Source organism: Elephas maximus, chromosome 21 (genome assembly GCF_024166365.1).
Source record: "Elephas maximus indicus isolate mEleMax1 chromosome 21, mEleMax1 primary haplotype, whole genome shotgun sequence".
Taxonomy (NCBI): domain Eukaryota; kingdom Metazoa; phylum Chordata; class Mammalia; order Proboscidea; family Elephantidae; genus Elephas; species Elephas maximus.
The window spans coordinates 50303321-50320290 of NC_064839.1; the positions used below are offsets into that span (position 1 = coordinate 50303321).

General features: G+C 46.8%; 1 protein-coding gene across 1 annotated transcript in view; it reads left to right on the plus strand.

The window, feature by feature from the left end:
• Window positions 1-10215: 10215 nt before the first annotated feature.
• Window positions 10216-16970, plus strand: part of ATP2C2 (ATPase secretory pathway Ca2+ transporting 2) — a 78173-nt gene continuing 71418 nt past the window's right edge. Inside the window, exon 1 of the mRNA XM_049864230.1 lies at window positions 10216-10433. Within this exon, the coding sequence (XP_049720187.1) occupies window positions 10332-10433 (102 nt within the window). The 5' untranslated portion in view covers window positions 10216-10331. The remainder of the gene's footprint in view (window positions 10434-16970) is intronic.

The following is a 16970-nucleotide window of genomic DNA, read 5'->3' on the forward strand; positions in this document are numbered from 1 at the left end:
TACACATACCATTCCTAACCCCTGGCAACCATTAACTTGTTTTCTAGCCCTAGACTCTTGTTATTTTCAGAATATTACATAAGTGGAACCATACAGTATGTGACCTGTTGAAATTGATCTTTATTTACTCAGCAAGGTGCACTTGAGACCTGTCCATGTGGGTGTGCTATTTCTTTTTAACTTTTTAATTTTGTTGTTGTTGCTGAGAATACACACAGAAAAAAAAAAGTTGCCGCCAAGTAGGTTCTGACTCATAGCAACCTATAGGACAGACTAGAACTGCCCCGCAGCGTTTCTAAGGAGCAGCTAGTAGATTTGAACTGCCAACCTTTTGGTTAGCAGCTGCGCTCTTAACTACTGCTTCAATAGGGCTCCATACGAAGCGAAAATACACCAATCCAGCTATTTCTACCTGTGCAGTTTAGTGGCATTGATTATGTTCTTTGAGTTGTGCATTTTCACCCTCCTTCTCTGTGTTGTTCCTCCCCATTAACATAAACCCGCTGCCCCCTAAAGTTACGATCTAATCTTTCCAGTGGCTGTTGTCGCTTTGATCCCTTATAGACAGTTCTTAAAGAGCATAATGCTCAAAGAAGACCTTTTTTTTTTTTTTTTACTAGTTAAGCTAAACTCTTGTTTCATTTTAAGACTTCAGGGGATATTTTTGGTTTAAGGTTTAGAGATTATCTCAGGGCAATAATTTCAGGGGTTTGTCCACCCTCCATGGCTCCAGGACCTTTTTAACTTAATTTCAGACTTACAGAATATTTGCCAACATAGTACAAATAATTTGCATATGTCCTTCATCGGAACTCTAAATCCATGCTCTCTCCCTCTCTTTCTCTCTGTGTGTATGTAATTATTATTTCTTTTTAAGTTGCAGTCTTAACTTCTTCAAACTCCAAGGTGCATTTCCAAAAACCATGAACATTCTCTTATATAACTTGGGTACAGTTACCAGAGTCTGGAAGTTAACACTAGTAGAATACCATTCTCTACAGACCTTATTCAACTTCCACCAGTTGTCCTGCTAATGTCCTTTAAAGCAAAAGGTAAAGACATTTTCCCCAGGATCTGATCCAGGATCACATGTTTCATTGAATCTGGAATATTCCTTGGCCGTTCCTTGTCTTTCTTAACATTGACATTTCTGAAGAGCATAGCCAGTCACCTTATAGAGCGTCCTTCGATTTGAATGTGATGATTCCTCATAACCAGATTAAGGGTAAGCATTTTGACAGGTACAGCCCAAAGTGATGTTGGGTTCTCTTCAGTGCATCCTATCAGAGGCACCTGATGTCGACTTGTCCCATCCCAGGTGATGCTAGTCCTTGTGTGGCACAAATGTTTAAGTGCTCAACTATAATCAACAGGTTGGAGGCTCAAACCCACCCAGAGACACCTGGGAAGAGAGGCCTGACCATCTACTTCCAAAAGGTGACAGCCACTGAAAACCCTATGGAGCACAGTTCTACCCTGCACACATGGGGTCACCATGAGTCCAGTCAACTCCATGGCAACAGGTTGATTTGATTTTTTTTTTCTTTTTTGATGATATTAACTTGGATCACTTGGTTAAGTCTGCCAGGTTTCTCTGATGTACAGTGACTGTGTTTCCCTTTGTATTTAATAAGTATCTTATAAGGAGAAACTTCATGACCCATTAAGCTTTTACCTGTTTTTCGTTAAACACACACGTGTTTTTCTTCACGGAGTTTTGTATTGAAGCAAAGCTTACATGCAGAAAAGTACACAGAGTTAATGTATGTGGCTCCGTGAATTATCAGCAGGGTGACACAAGGATGTGCTTTAGTTGGGGCGCTCAGGGGAGGTTCCCTTGGGAAGGGGACACTTTAGCTAAGATCTGAATAGAAGGAAGGTAGGCCAATCTAAGGTGCATCAATTGGTCCCATCCCACCTAGAGCAAAGGAGAATGAAGAACACCAAAGAAAGACACAAGGAATATATGAGCCCAAGAGAAAGAAAGGGCCACACAAACCAGAGACTCCATCAGCCTGAGACCGGAAGAACTAGATGGTGCCTGGCTACCACCAGTGACCACCCTGACAGGGAACACAGCCGAGAATCCCTGATGGAGCAGGAGAAAAGTGGGATGCAGACCTCAAATTCTAGCAAAAAGACCAGACTTAATGGTCTGAGACTGGAGGGACCCCGGAAGACATGGCCTGGGACTCTGTTAGCCCAGAGCCGAAACCATTCCCAAAGCCAACTCTTCAGACAAAGATTAGACTGGACTGTAAGACATAGAACGATACTTCTGAGGAGAGTGCTACTTAGCTCAAGTAGATAGATACATGAGACTAAATGGGTGGCTTCTGTCCAGAGGTGAGATGAGAGGGAAAAGGGGACAGGAGCTAACTGAATGGACATGGGAAATCTGGGGTGGAAGGGAGGAGTGTGCTATCACATTGTAGGGAGACCAACTAGGATCACATAACAGTGTGTATAAATTTTTGTATGAGAGACTGACTTGAACTGTAAACTTCCACTTAAAGCACAATTAAAAAAAAAAAGAAGGAAGGTAGGCTGTAAAATAGCTGGGGGAGAGCTTGCCAGGCAGAGTGACTTGTGAAGTATAAAGATTTGGAGGCAGGACTCAGATCAGTGTTTGACGAACACGAGGAGGCAGGGCCTGGGGCAGGAGGGGTGGGGTTGACAGACAAGCCAGAGCACGAGGGGCCTGTGTGTGGTGTAAGAGTCTGATGTTATCGCCAGCACAATGGCAAGTGTCCTGGCTTGGGTTCCACAAGAGGCAGACCCTGAGACAAGGATTCGAGAACGAGTAGTTTATTTGGGTGATTCAGTGGTAGAATTCTCACCTTCCATGTGGGAGACTCGGGTTTGATTGCTGGTCAATGCGCTTCCTGTAGCGGAGGCTTGTGTGCTGCTACGATGCTGAACAAGTTTCAGTGGGGCTTCCAGACTAAGATAGACCAGGAAGAAAGGCCTGGTGATCTACTTCTGAAAATCAGCCAGTGAAAACCTATGGGCCACAACAGTTTGATCCACAACTGACCATGGGCATGGTGCAGGAATGGGCAGCATTTCATTCCATTATGGGATACCATGAGCCGGGGGCCAACTTCATGGCATTAACAATAATCCCAGGAAATTGTGGTAGGGGAGTAAGGAATCGGGACAAGGAAGGGAAGTCGCCCATAGAGGGTATGTTAAACCAACACTTACTCCTGAGGGCAATGTTGGGGGAATCCTGGGAGATTGTAGAACAAGCCTCAGATTTCCCTCACCAAAGGAGAGGGAGCTGGGGTATTTATCCACCAGCTCTGGTGAGCCACTGATTGTGGGATGCAACCCTTTTGGTTCACGGTGTCAAAACCAAATCCTGCCGGCAGAGTTGCAGGTGTTAGAACCTTTCTTAGGAGCGAATGCCAAGGGGTTGAGGCAACAGTGTCTGCTCTAGGAAGCCATCGGAGGGCTTCACATCGGGAGGGATGGCACTGATTTTCAGCAGGGTCCCTCTGACTGTTTATGCAGGAGCGACTGTGGGGCAGCCAGAGTGGAAACAGGGAGAACATTCTGTTTGGAGGGGATCTCAAGTCCCTCTGAATTCCTCAGCCCTAGGGGGTGGAGCCCAGGAAATGAGCTGCACCAAACCAGGGGAGAGAAGGACAGGCCACAGGCCCTGTCTGGGTTCCTCTCTGCCTGTCTGACAACTACGTTACTGAGAACTAACTGTGGGGCGGCTCTACTCTGTTATATGCAGTTGCTATGAGTCGGAATCAACTTGATGGCACCTAACAACAAAAATCATCCCTGGGTGGCACGACGATTTGCACTCAACTACTAACCTAAAGGTTGGCTATGTGAACCCAGCCAGTGGCATGACAGAAGACAGACCTGGTGATCTGTTTCCGTAAAGATCACACCCGCAGAGCAGCTTTACTCTGTAACACACAGGGTCACCATGAGTCGGAATCGACTCCGTGGCAACGGGTTTCTGGTTTGGGTTTAACCCCACACTCAGGCCTCGGGAGCCCTGGGCCTGTGGGAGCTTTCAAAAGAGTAATTGGGACTTTGAACTCTTTTCATTGTATCAAAAAGTCCGACAGGAATCCTACCTTTAACTTCTGATCAGGCTTTCCAGCTTGAGTAAAATATCTATTTGTTCATTCTCCACTCGACAGATTTTTATTCAGTGCATACTTTTTTGTTAATTTTTTAATTAAGATAAAATCCACCTAACATCAAATTCACCATTGAAACCAATTTAAACTGTGCTTTTCAGCAGATTTTTTTTTTTTTTTTGTATATTCACAAGGTTGTACGACCATCACCACTATTTAATTCCAGGACATTTCTATCACCCCAAAACAAACCCCGTAGCTCCCCATTTCCTCCTCCCCCCGCCCTTGACAACCCCCAATCTGCTTTCTGTCTCTGTGGATTTACCCTCTCTGGACATCTCCTATAAATGGGATCATGCAGTAAGTGGTCCCTTGTGCCTGGCCTCTTCCACTCAGCGTCCTGTTTTCAAGGGTCACCTACGTTGTAGCACGCATCAGCGCTTCGTTCCTCTCTATGGCTGCATAATATCCCACTGTGCGGCTCAACCACAGTTGGTTAACCCATTCATCAGGTGATGGATGGGTTGCTCCCACTCAGTGCCTTCTTTTAAACTCAGGAGGATAATAAAGTGCCATGAATTTGCAGAAACTGCGGGGCTGAGGGATCCCCCAGCAGGGCCTCTCACTGAGCCCAGGAATCAGGAGGCCCGTCTCAGGTCCTCTCCTTTAACCCAAGGACCAAAACCAGCTGCCCTCGAGCCGACGTTATCTCATGGTGACCCCATGTGTGTCAGAGTAGAACTGGGCTCCATGGTATTTTCAGTGGCTGATTTTTCGGAAGGCCGTCAGGTCTTCCTTCCAAAGCACTTCTTGGTAGCCTCGAACCACCAACCAGTTAGCAGCAGAGCACATTAACCATATGCACTCCTCCCCCCCTGCCCCAGGGTCTCCTAAAAACCTGAAGATCAAAGGAGAGTTAGCCTGACGAGAGTTCGGGGTGAGGGTGCCACTGGGGAGTGTTCCGGGCAGAGGGACCAGCTCAAGCGGAGTTGGAGGGGAGAGGCCCACCAGGGGCCCTTGAGAAGAGAGAGTTTGGAAAGGATGCAGTGGGGAGATGGCGTGAGAGGTAGTAGCCAGGCGTGGTGACCCTGGTGTGCCATGTGAAGGATTCTGGGTGTTAACTTGGGGTGCAGGGTGTAAGCAAGGGGGTGACATGAGCAGGTGTGAGCTTCAGAACAATGCTGGGGGCGGAGGAAAGGGGGTGGCTGACCTTGCCTGGCCCGCGGGCTTCCTAGGAGCTGGGACTGCCAGTGCTAGAGCTTGGACCAAAACCGAAGTCAAACCAGTTGCCGTCGAGCTGACTCTGCCTCCTGGCGACCCCGTGTGTGCGGAGTAGAATTGTGTCCCATGGGGTTTTCATTGGCTAGTTTTGGGGGAGTAGATCTCCAGGTCTTTCTTCCAAGGTGCTTCTGGGTAGGCCTGAACCGCTGGTCTTTTGTTAGTATTCAAGGGCTTAACTGTTTGCACACAGGGTGGTTGGTTACCTCCAGGGCTGCCCTGAGGAGCATGGGCTGGAGGGTTTAAAGGAAAACCTTAGGCCCCTTTGCTTTCGGTTGGAATTCTCTTGACTCTGAGTGACAGGATTGGATGCCTTTGAATTTTAAAATTGAGAATAAATTTTAAAAGGGAGTCAATTGATACTTAGCAAATGCCATTTGTTTAGTGAGCAAAATCTTCCTGACCAGCAGTCCACTGGGTTGGGGAAGACTCATAAGAAGAGACTGTGGAGAAGTTTGGGAATCCTAAGGCCGGCTTTCCTCTGCCGGAATCTGTTCTTTCCATCCCCCAAACCCATCTTCTCTCCATCTGTGGAGATCTTTTCCTCCATTCATACCACCACCCTCTAGAAGGTTCCATGACTTCCCCCGCCCAAGGTCATTTCTTCCTCTTCTGAAAACCCTTTGGTGGGTAGGTTTGTTCGAGTGCCAAGTCTTAATAATAGCTGGTGGCCACTCAAAGTGTGAGGAGGAGGAGGACTCCTGGGCCTGCCCCTGCTTAGGGGAAAACGTCACCCCAGAATTGAATAGCCATGTCTGCTACAGGTGTCAGAGGAGGGAGGAGTGGTGTCTGTCCATGTGTTTACCTCCCAATTCACAAATTCCCTGGGTGGCGCAAGCAATTTGCTTTTGGCGACTAATCTAATCAAACCCACCCAGCTGCTCCACAGGAGAAAGACCTGCCCATCTGCTCTCGAAAAGATTACATCTTAGAAAACACCATGAGGGCAGTTCTACTACATCACATGAGGTCTCTAAGAGTCAAAAATTGAATTGATAGCACCTAACAACAACACTAATCTAAAGGTTGATGGTTCAAACTCACCCAGTGGCACCACAGAAGAAAGGCCTGGCAATTGGCTTCCATAAAGATTACAGCCAAGGAAACCCTATGGAGGTGTTCTACCCTGTAATGCATGGGGTCTCCATAAGTCAGAATCAACCCAATGACAACTTCTTTTTGTGTGGTTGTTGTTCTTGTTGTTTTTGTTTGTTAACACACTCCTTGGGCCCTGGGTTGTGTCTCACAGGTCTGTTCCTTGTGACTTCTGGTAGATCTAAGCCCCTTGCAAGGCTAGCCACGCCCACAGCATGGAGGATGCCTTTCTATGGTTTAGCCAACAAGGACTATGGAAAGAGCCACAGTGGAAGTCTGACATGAGCCGGGCCTGGACACAGGCTCGGTGCGGGAGTGTGGCCACAGTTCTGGTGCAAACATAGGAGCTACTTCACATGAGAGGGCCTCACTGTGATGGAACCAGGTGCAGAACATTTGGGGTCTTGGCTATTGCCCTTCTCTCTGGTTGGAATGCTTTTCCCGGAAATACTCACAGTGGTCCCCTCTGACCTCATTCAAGTCTGTGCAAATGCCCCCTCTTCTGACTGCTCCACCGACATCCCCCCACCTCTGCAGTCTCCGTCCTGTTTATGTTTCTCTGTAGCGTTGCTCACTCCCTGGCCTTGCAGTATGTATACACTAATGTGTGTGCAGTGTACCTTGTCCACTCAAAGATAAGACACAAGAGAGCAGGGATAGATTCTGTCATTGCACAGCTGTATCCAGTGCCTGTAACAGTGCCTGGCATGTGGCACGTGCTTAAAAAATATCTGTGGAGTGGACAAATGCAGGTGGCATCATCTCTCGGTGCCCCGATTTCTTCCTCTATAAAATTATACTAATTGCTGCAGTGCATGGCCAGAAAAAAAAAAGAAAAACACAAAAATATTTGAGGGTCTGTGTAAGGTGCCATGACTTCAAACACATTCCTTAAAATTTAAATTGTTGAGAATACAGTGTACCCTTTCTGAAAAGGATGCCTTCTGATGAATGCCAGCTCTATAACTTGTGAGGGAGGTTTTTACCAAATGAATTCCAGATGCCTTGAGATTGTATCAAGGCTTCCCAATAGCGTCCATTGTTCGGGGATAATTGATGGGTGATGAAATGACACCACTTTCATATGGAGAACAAATGGGTGGGGGAGGGCAGGGAGCTGCCTGTACAATGTGCCCAGAGCAGATATTTCAAGAAATGGCTGATGCCTTTGGCTGGTTTCACCCATGGCTCTCAACGCTGTCCAGGGTATCTGGGTCTTCCTTAGAGCTGCCAACCTTAGGAAGTTTCTCAGCTAGTTGTCTTGTGTGTGTGGGTTCTTTGACAGCAGACTCTAGAATTCTGCAGGCAGAAGACAAAAGCAAAATTCTTGGAGGAAAAGTCTTGTAATTGGTGGTAATGACCTTAGCACCATAACCAAGGCTATGGAGCTAAGAAAAGATGTTGAAAATGAATATAAATAGCAGCAGTAATTGCTGGGGGTGAAAATGGAGGATGCACAGCTCCCCTCCCCCCAAAAAGACTAAACTGTTGAGAAACTAGTTTGTTCTGTAAACCTTCATCTAAAGTACAGTAAAAAAAAAGTTCTTTGTTATTCCAGAAAAAACAAACAGACTAAAAAAAGGATGTGGGCAATTAGATTAAATTACTAAGAATCTGACAGCAAAAGGTAGCTAAAGATAGAAAATCAAAAATGAAAACGAGAAACGAAATTCCATTTAATTTGTAAAAGGAAATCAAGAGACTATATAAATATTTGTCTCTATTTCTGAAAGGCTTTCAGACAACTCCTGATAGAATTTTAAATGGAATGTTTATTCCAAAATCAAAGACGACAAAAAATAGCAGAGTGTTCACTTCAAAAAAAACACAGAAATAAAACATGAAAGAGGAAGACAGACATCGGTCTAATGATAACTATAATGATGTAAACAGTCAATGTCCTACTATGGAGCAAATAATCTCAAATAAGATTTTTTTTTTTTTAATTCCAGTGATCTGCTGTTTAGAGGGAGACTTATCCAGTAAATACGGCTGAACATTTGCTATGATTGACGCACTGTGATAGACGGCAGTGGGCACATGATGACGAAACCCACAGGCTCCTTCCTCTTGCAAAGCTTACTGTCTCGTTGGAAATGAACCAGGATAGCTAAAAACAAAATATCAGATGTCCATCACACAGACGGGAGCCACGAGGAAGCAGCACTGACCACGTGAACTCTTCAAAGTGGACTTTATGGAGCACAATTTAAGGAGATACAGGTGCTGCTAAACAATTAAAAAAGCTATAATCAACAGGTAAATCATTATTAATCCACCCAGCCCCATAATACAAAAAACGAAAATTCAGACATACAAGGAAAAAGTGGGCAGGAAAGCAGTCTGTGTGGGAAGTTTTAACTCATCTTGATCCTGTGCCAGGTCAAGTTCACAGTAAAAAATAAACAAAGATATTGTGTTGGTTACCTAGTGCTTCCGTAACAAAAGAAAAAGAAGGCCCAAGTGGGTGGTTTTAAAGAACGGAAATTTACTGTCTCATACTTCTGGAGGCTGAAAGTTGAAATCAGTGTTGATGCCCACTGGGGGCCTCTCTCCTGGTTTCTGGAGACTGCTGGAGATCCTTGGAGCTCCTTTGCGGCTTGTACACGCGTCTGCCTCTGTCTTCACAGGGGGTATCCCCCTGTTTGTCTGTCTGTCTGTGTCTGTTCTCCCCTTTATAAGACACCACTCAGAAGGGATTAGGTTTAGGACCCATCCTACCTTGGTGTGACCACATTAACGTAAGAAAACCCCCATTCCCAAACAGGGTCACATTCATACCTACAGGGGTTAGGACTTCCACATCTTTTTGTGGGACGCAATTCAATCCATAACAGACATGAACAATGTAACTAGATATGCAAAACTAATAGACACAGAACTAATTAACCCCCTTACGAAGTAGCATGCAGGAAGTTTTCTAGAACCCTTGAAACATAAGAATTGACTACAAACCAGGAACAAAGGCTCAATAAATTAAGAAAGAGGAAACAAACAAACAAACAGACCTTTGTATACAGGCTACATTTTCTGATCAGAGCGCTACAAAATAAAAAATGCTACTCAGAGATTCCAGGTGCAGGAGGTAAGTGTGAGGGCCGCCGCTCTTGGCTTCTGTGTGATCTTGGATGAGCTCTGTGCGCCTTCATCCTCACCTGCAGGCTGGGACCCTACACTCTCTGGTTTCTTAAGATCAGGGAGCCTTGGTTTACTGATCTGTACGATGGCCTTGGCCATAGGTGAAGCCACAGCCTTCTCCTCCCTCAACTAGGGAAGAGAGAGCTGTGGGTCACAGAGACGATGTGTGTCCAAAGCTGTACAGCTCAGGTAGGGGTCTGACTCAGCTTCCACCCACCTGGCTGCCATCATATTAGCGCTACCCACAAGGAGAATCACCTGGGCTCTTGTTACATACCCACCTTCCCGCTGGCTCCAGACCCGAAGACTCAGAGGAGGACCGGGTCTGAGAGTCCTCATTTTAAACAGACATTTTCTCCCCCACTCCCACCCCATCCTTCACCCCAGGTGATTCTTATAAGCCTGCTTGTTTGGACGCAGCCAGACCTCTGGCCCACGACACTGCGGGTCCTCGGGGCTTTCTGGGCCGCTGGCCCCCAGGGCCCGGGAGTCCCGGGAGAGCTCGCGGGCCGGGGCGGGGCCGGGGGCTCCTAGGGCGGCCGCGGGCGCAGCCCCGCCCCGGAGGCGGGGCCTCACCTGCGGCGAGCAGGTAGGCAGCTACCAGGTAACGTGGGCCTGTCCCTGGAGGCTTGGGCGCGCGCAGCCAGCCCCGGCCTCGCCAGGGACCAAGGGGCGCCGGACCGGAGGCCAGGCGTGGAGCCTCGCCGGCTCACCATGGTAGAGCGACGCTTCTCCAAGTTGCTGCAGAAACTCACCTTCTTCTCCCGCGCAGGCCACCAGTACGAGCCGCTGGAGAGGGGTGAGCTGGAAGCCCTGGTGAGTTGGGGCGGCGGAGTGCGGGGTGCGCGATCCGACCCCCCACCCTACCCCACCCCCCGGACCCCGTCTGAGCATTGAGGTCTGCCTTCCACACCTCGCCTTCCCCCCGGCTCTAGAAAGAAGCCCGTCTTCATGGCGATACAAGCTCTCTCCTCTTTGAGGAGGACACTTTATAATTTACCTTTCCCACGACCGCCCATTTTGCGGATGAGGAACTGAGGCCCGAAAGAGATTGAGTGTGACCCTTAAGAGCACACAGCTAATACACGACCTAGCTGGGAAGTTAACCCAGGTTTCCCTGACTCTAGAGAATTTAAACTCCGGGGAATTTAAGCTAGGTTTATCTGTCTACAGACCCGGGCTACTGTAAGAATTTTTTAAAAGTTACTTCCATCGAAAGCAAAGAAAAAACTGTAGCTCAAAAGTTGTAGTCAGAATAGCAGCAAATAATGATGGAAATCAAGAGCAGAGGAGCCTCCCAGCTTTGCACTTTTTAAAAACCACTCTGCCTTGCATGTTGACTTGGTGAACGCCGGGGACCCTTTAGAATAAACCAACAGGATTTAGATCCGGGGAGTTTACCAGCAGACAAACTGACACAGTCGTCAGATAAAGCCCTTCTGCTGCTCTGACTTGAGAAGCCAGGGGTGACTCCCGGACACCCTTGTGCTTGGCTCTGTTGGCGGAATTCCTACCACAAGTTAAAGGCAAGAGCACTCCGTTTTTGCAGAAGCATCTCCACCTGCGTCCCCCCTTTTTTTCCTTTTAATCACTCATTCAGAAATAAAATTCCTGAAAATTCATGGGAATTACCACTCTGAGGATGGTGCGGGACCGGGCAGTGTTTCATTCTGTTGTGCTTAGGGTCGCTATGAGTTGAAATCGACTGGACGGCACCTAACAACACCACCACTCTCCTCTGGCCTTTTTTTTTTTTTTTTTAATGGTGAAAATATACGCAGCAAAACATTTGCCAATACAACTTCCACGTTTACACTTCAACGATATTAATTACATTTTTCATGTTGTGCCACCATGATCGCTAAGCTCATTCAAAACATTCACCAGCACTAGCATAAACTCATTGCCCTCTAAGAGAAAACTCGCCCTTTCCCCCTTCCTCCCTCCCCTGGTAACCACTAATCCCTGGTTTCTATGTATTTGCTTATTTCATATGAGTGAGATCATACTGTATTTGTCCTTTTGCAACTGACTTCTTTCACTCAGCATAATGTTTTCAAGGTTCATCCGTGTTGTGGCCTGGATCAGGACTTCATTCGTCTTTATGACTGATGAGTAGGGTTCCATTGTACGTGTGTACCACGTTTTATGTATCCATTCATCTGTTGGTGGACATGTTGGTTGTTTCTACCTTTTGACTATTGTGAAAAGTGCTACAGTGAACGTTGGAGTATGCGTTTCTGTTTGCTTTTCTGTCTTCACTTCTGGATACGTATCTAGGATTGGACTTGCTGGGTCCTATGGTAGCTCTGGGGCCTCGTGGCGCAGTGGTTAAGAGCTCAGCTGCTAACCAGAAGGTGGGCAGTTTGAATCCACCAGCTGCTTCTTGGAAGCCCTATGGGGCAGTTCTACTCTGTCCTATAGGGTCACTATGCGTTGGAATCGACTGATGGTGGCGGATGATGGTAGCTCTATGTTCTGTGGCCTTTGACTGGTAAAGGGAAACATCAAAGTTAAATTTATTTTTTAATGAAAAAGATCAGCTGAAAAGTATTTGATTTTAAATTTTTCTCCCAACGAACGGCAACAGCCCAAACATTTTGCTTTTATGACTCTTAAATATTTGTGCGTTTTAAAAATCGTGTTTTATAACAGGTGTTGGGGTGAGTATTCTGGTGTTAGGATGGGGTACACCAAAGCACGGTGTAGCTAGCAGTTTTCAAATAATCTCTATTTTTTCTGAAGTATTGTGTGTTAAACTTCAACGGGATATAGACTTATTTTGCTACAAGTCATTTCTCTACTTATATTTTGTGTTGTGCATCCTGTTAAAGTAGTTTGGAGTTAGTTTGCCAAATGGTTTGCTTTTCCCGCATTACTTTTCCTCCTCCTCTTTGCTTTCCACGCTTTGACTTTTGCAGCAAGCTAGGTGTTTTCCAAACCCTCCTGACTTGTAGTTGGTGACAGTCAGGCTTTATAGGCTGTCCAGATAAGCCTAATACAGGGTGATGGACATGAACAGAGAGGCTGGGGCACTTTGGGGTTTGGATCACGGCCCCAAGGTGGACTGCATTCCCCAGAGCTTTCCAGAGGGGTCCTCCAGGCCTGGGCAGGTCTTCACCGTGTCTGTGGGTATGTAAGGTACCACCACTTGGCTGTGAACCGGTGTGTGTGTGGTGTGGGTGATGAGCCAGCGGTCTGGAGTGTGGGGGAGGTCCCTTATTCAGGCAGCGGGCAGGAAACACAGCAGAGAAACAAGGTGTCCTGTCTCTAAGGCACCTTGTGCAAACACAGGAAGTATAATAAAGGGAAGCAGGGTGTGGATGAGGGAGGAAGGCCAGCTGGAACCAGGCAACCTGCTTCCTTGCAGGGCAGCTCACAGCCCCAGCAGCTCCTCTGCCCTTAGACCTGCATCCTACAATTCAGCCCTTTTTCTCTCAAGAAAGGAGCCCTGGTGGCACACTGGTTAAGCACTTGTCTGCTTTGGTTCAAGCCTGCCAGCCACTCAGCAGGAAGGTGTAGCAGTCTGTTTCTGTAAAGATGATAGCCTTGGAAACCCTGTGGGGTAGTTCTCCTCAGCCTTAGAGGGTCACTATGAATCTGAATCAACTCTACAGCGATGGACTTAGTTTTTGGTTTTTTTCTCAAGAAAATTTAGAAATGAGGCACCACTGGCTTATAGTGACTTATTTCCACAATTGTCATAACTCTGTCTTATGAGCACGTACTGTATACCAAGTGTGCCACACCCATGGTGGCTTCCCAAGCTCCTTGTTGAGTTACCCTGGTTACAATACTAATCACATTGATTGAGAACTTGCTGTGTCTTCTCTTGGGTCCTCTTACTGCCTATTAATGTAGCAGTTTGCTGGATGAGGAAGTTCAGGCTCAGAGGTGGGGCTCTATCCTTCACAAGTATTTACCTAGGGCCAGCTTGGAGCTGGGCCCTGAGGATACCAAACCTGTTGCCTTGGAGTAGATTCAGGCTCATAGTGATCCTATAGGGCAGAGTAGAACTGCCCCGTAGGGTTTCCAAGGAGCAGCTCATGGATTTCAACTGCCCACTTTTAGATTAGCAGCCGAACTGGTAACCATTGTGCTACCAGAAGTCCACTGAGGATACAGCTATGTGCAGAGCAGAGCTACAGGGGCACAGGCAGTCAGCAGAGACGGCGTCAGGTGTTTCGGATACAGTGGTCTGGGTGCTGTGGAGAAAAAAGCAGAGTGACGGGGCCGGGGATGGTGGGTGAAATAGAGACCTGGAGGACCCAGAGTTAGTTAGCACTGGAGGCTGGATTTGAATACGGTCCCCACTCGCCCCAAGAGTGGCTTTTTCTTCCACTGCCTGCGTTGCCAGTGTAATGAAGAGGAAGGTGTTTGAGAGACCCATGTGTGAGTTTTCTAGGGCTTCTGTAACCAGTGACCACTAACTGGGTGACTTAAAACAGCCGAAATTCAACCTCTCACGGTTCTGGAGGACAGACATTCAAGATGAAGGTGTCAGCAGGTCCACACTCCCTCTGAAGCAGGGCTTTGAGTCGGTTCATTCTGGTCTGATGTCCTGCTGAGAATTCGTGTTTCTACCCCCAGATGTACTACGTTGGAATCTACATTTTAACAAGATCCCCGGGTGATTCTTATAGATCCCAAGGTGATTCTTATGGACATAACACCTAGAGATCTTGTTAAACTGTAGATCCTGATTCAGTATATCTGGGGGGTGGAAAGGCAAGTTATCAGCAGGGGGTCCAACCAGAATGAGCTGGTGTGAAGCCCTGCTCTGAAGGCTCTAGAGGAGAATCTATTCCATGATCTCCTAGCTTCTGGTGGCTCTTGGCAAGGTATTCCTTGACTTGTAGACGTATCACTCAGATCTCTGTCTCCATCACCACAGGGCCTTCTCCCCTGTGTGTCTCTGTGTCTCTGGTAAGGACACCAATCATTGGCTTTAGGGCTATGCTAATCCAGTACTACCTCGTCTTGACTAATTACATTTGCAAAGACCCTATTTCTGAATGAGATCACATTCACAGGTACTGGGAGGGTTAGGAGTAAACATATCTTTTTGGGGGACACAGTTCAACCTACAACACCTCCTTAATTTAACTACTGAAAACAGTTTCTCTGCTGACCTGAGAGTCAGAGTGAGGAGAACATTGGACCAGAAATTTCTGCTTCCCCATGACTAGGTGCCAATGTTGGGGAAGTCGTCTCTGCCCCTTAGGTCTCCCATGTCTTAACTGGGGCCAGTTGCAGCTCCACCGTGCGCTGCCTTCCTGGTTAGTAAACCGATTCGTTTTCCTGGGGCTCCCTGGCAGGAGGACTGGGTTCCCACAGAACCATGTAGTGGTCATCCATTCATTCAACCAAGATTCCCTAAGCCCTACTGTACACTGGCCTGGTGTTGTTCACCACAGATATGGTGGTAAAAAGAAGCTCACACGCCTGCCCTCATGGTACCCCACCCATGGGTAGAGATGGGCCCAGAACTGCCGGCCACAGCAGACTGTTTAATGACAGGTGTGTACGTACTGGGAGGAAGACGGGGTATTTAAGGTGAATGGGTGTGGCAAAGAGGAGTCTGCAGGACGAAGGGCAGAGGTTGGTGGAGTGATCTAGGCAGAAGGAAGTGAGGCTCAGGGGGTGGGAAGGAGAGATGGACAAGACTGTAGAGATGGAACAAGGCTGGGCCACAGTGTTTCGGATGCTGTCATAGAGATTGGCTTTATCCCTAGAGCAACAGGGAGCCACCCAAGGGTTTCAAGTCGGGGCTACAACATTCATTCATTCACTTATTCCCAGATGTGCCAAGTATTGGGAAAGTGGTGAACAAAACAGACACAGTCAGACTTGTGTTTTTAAGAGATCACATTTTGTTTGCAGGAATGGAATGTACAGGAGGAAGCTCAGAGGCTTACACACACACGCACACACATATACATCCTTAACCGTGTCTTTCTCAAGGACATCTTTTCATATGAAAACCTTTTCAAAGAAATGTCTTACAGTCTCCAGTGTTGTCTTAAAATGATTGTGCTAAAATGCAACTTACTTGAATAAGTCTAAAATAAGCATGACCCTTGTAATAACCGTAGCTGTATGCATACAACTTATGAAATCAAACTAAATTTACAAATAAAAGCACACAGATCAAATGTGACAACTTCCTTAATAATAAGGCTCATGACATTGAGTTCTCAGGCAGGGTTTCCACCAAGAAGGTAGCTGCAGTCTTTTTATGACCTCACCTCTGAGGCGATATGATATGCCATCACTCCTGCTGTATCCTATTCATTAGAAGCAAGTCGAGGTCCAGCCCACACTCAAAGGGAGGGAGCTTTGAAACAATGTGACTACCAGGAGGCAAGGGTGATTGGCGGCCAGTTAGAGCTGCCTGCCCCAGTAGTAGAAAGAAATATTTCCTTAAATGAGCTAACTCATATAAAAGCACTTAGAACCACACCTGCCATGTAAACCCAAACCAAAACCGATTGCTGTCGAGTCAATTTCGACTCATAGCGACCCTATAGGACAGGATAGAACTGCCCCATAGTTTTCCAAGGAGCGGCTGGTGGATTCGAACTGCTGATCTTTTAGTTAGCAGCCAAGCTAGTAACCACTGTGCCACCAGGGCTCCAACACCTGCCATATAGTCTGCTTAATAGTTATCTGTTTTTATTAGCGTTTTTATTTGTCTTGGGTTCTGTTCTTTATTTAGACTTTTTGAATTTTAATTTTGAGAATACTAATGCTGAGAGTGTCCATCCACATGTAAGTGTATAAAACAGTAGCTGAATTTGTCAACAATTTGTTTGTTTAGGATACTCAGGCCTCATTTTAAGCCACTTCTGCCGGCCAGCAGCCTGGGCATGCCAGTTTTAATGGCTGTCATTTGGTAACTTTAGAACCGACTTGTTCACTTGAAAATAAGATAAGCATCGGCCTTAGTGGAAGAGTATTTCTTTGTTTCGTACTTAATTTGTTTTTATAACCACACTTGGTACTCATTGCCTGTGACAGGTTGCTATGCACAAAGACTAGGTTCACGTAAGACCCCTGCTCGCAACACGACAAACTCAAAGGTAAAATTAGTAAGAATTTCAAGATGGTGACTACAGTGCATTAAACTGTAGTGTGGGGACCTTCTGAGCATGGAGTGCTATGCGGCTAGACTGGTCGTAGGCCTGTGAAGCTGGCCCTGCCCAGGGATTCTTGTTGGAGAGAAAAATGAAATTGACGTGAATTCTGTGGGATACTAGAAGTTCTTGCGAAAAGTCCTGGGATCAGCCTAGGCCTGCTGGCTATTCGGTGGCCGTGCGTCCTAGCATTCTCGCTCTCCAGGATAGCTTACGT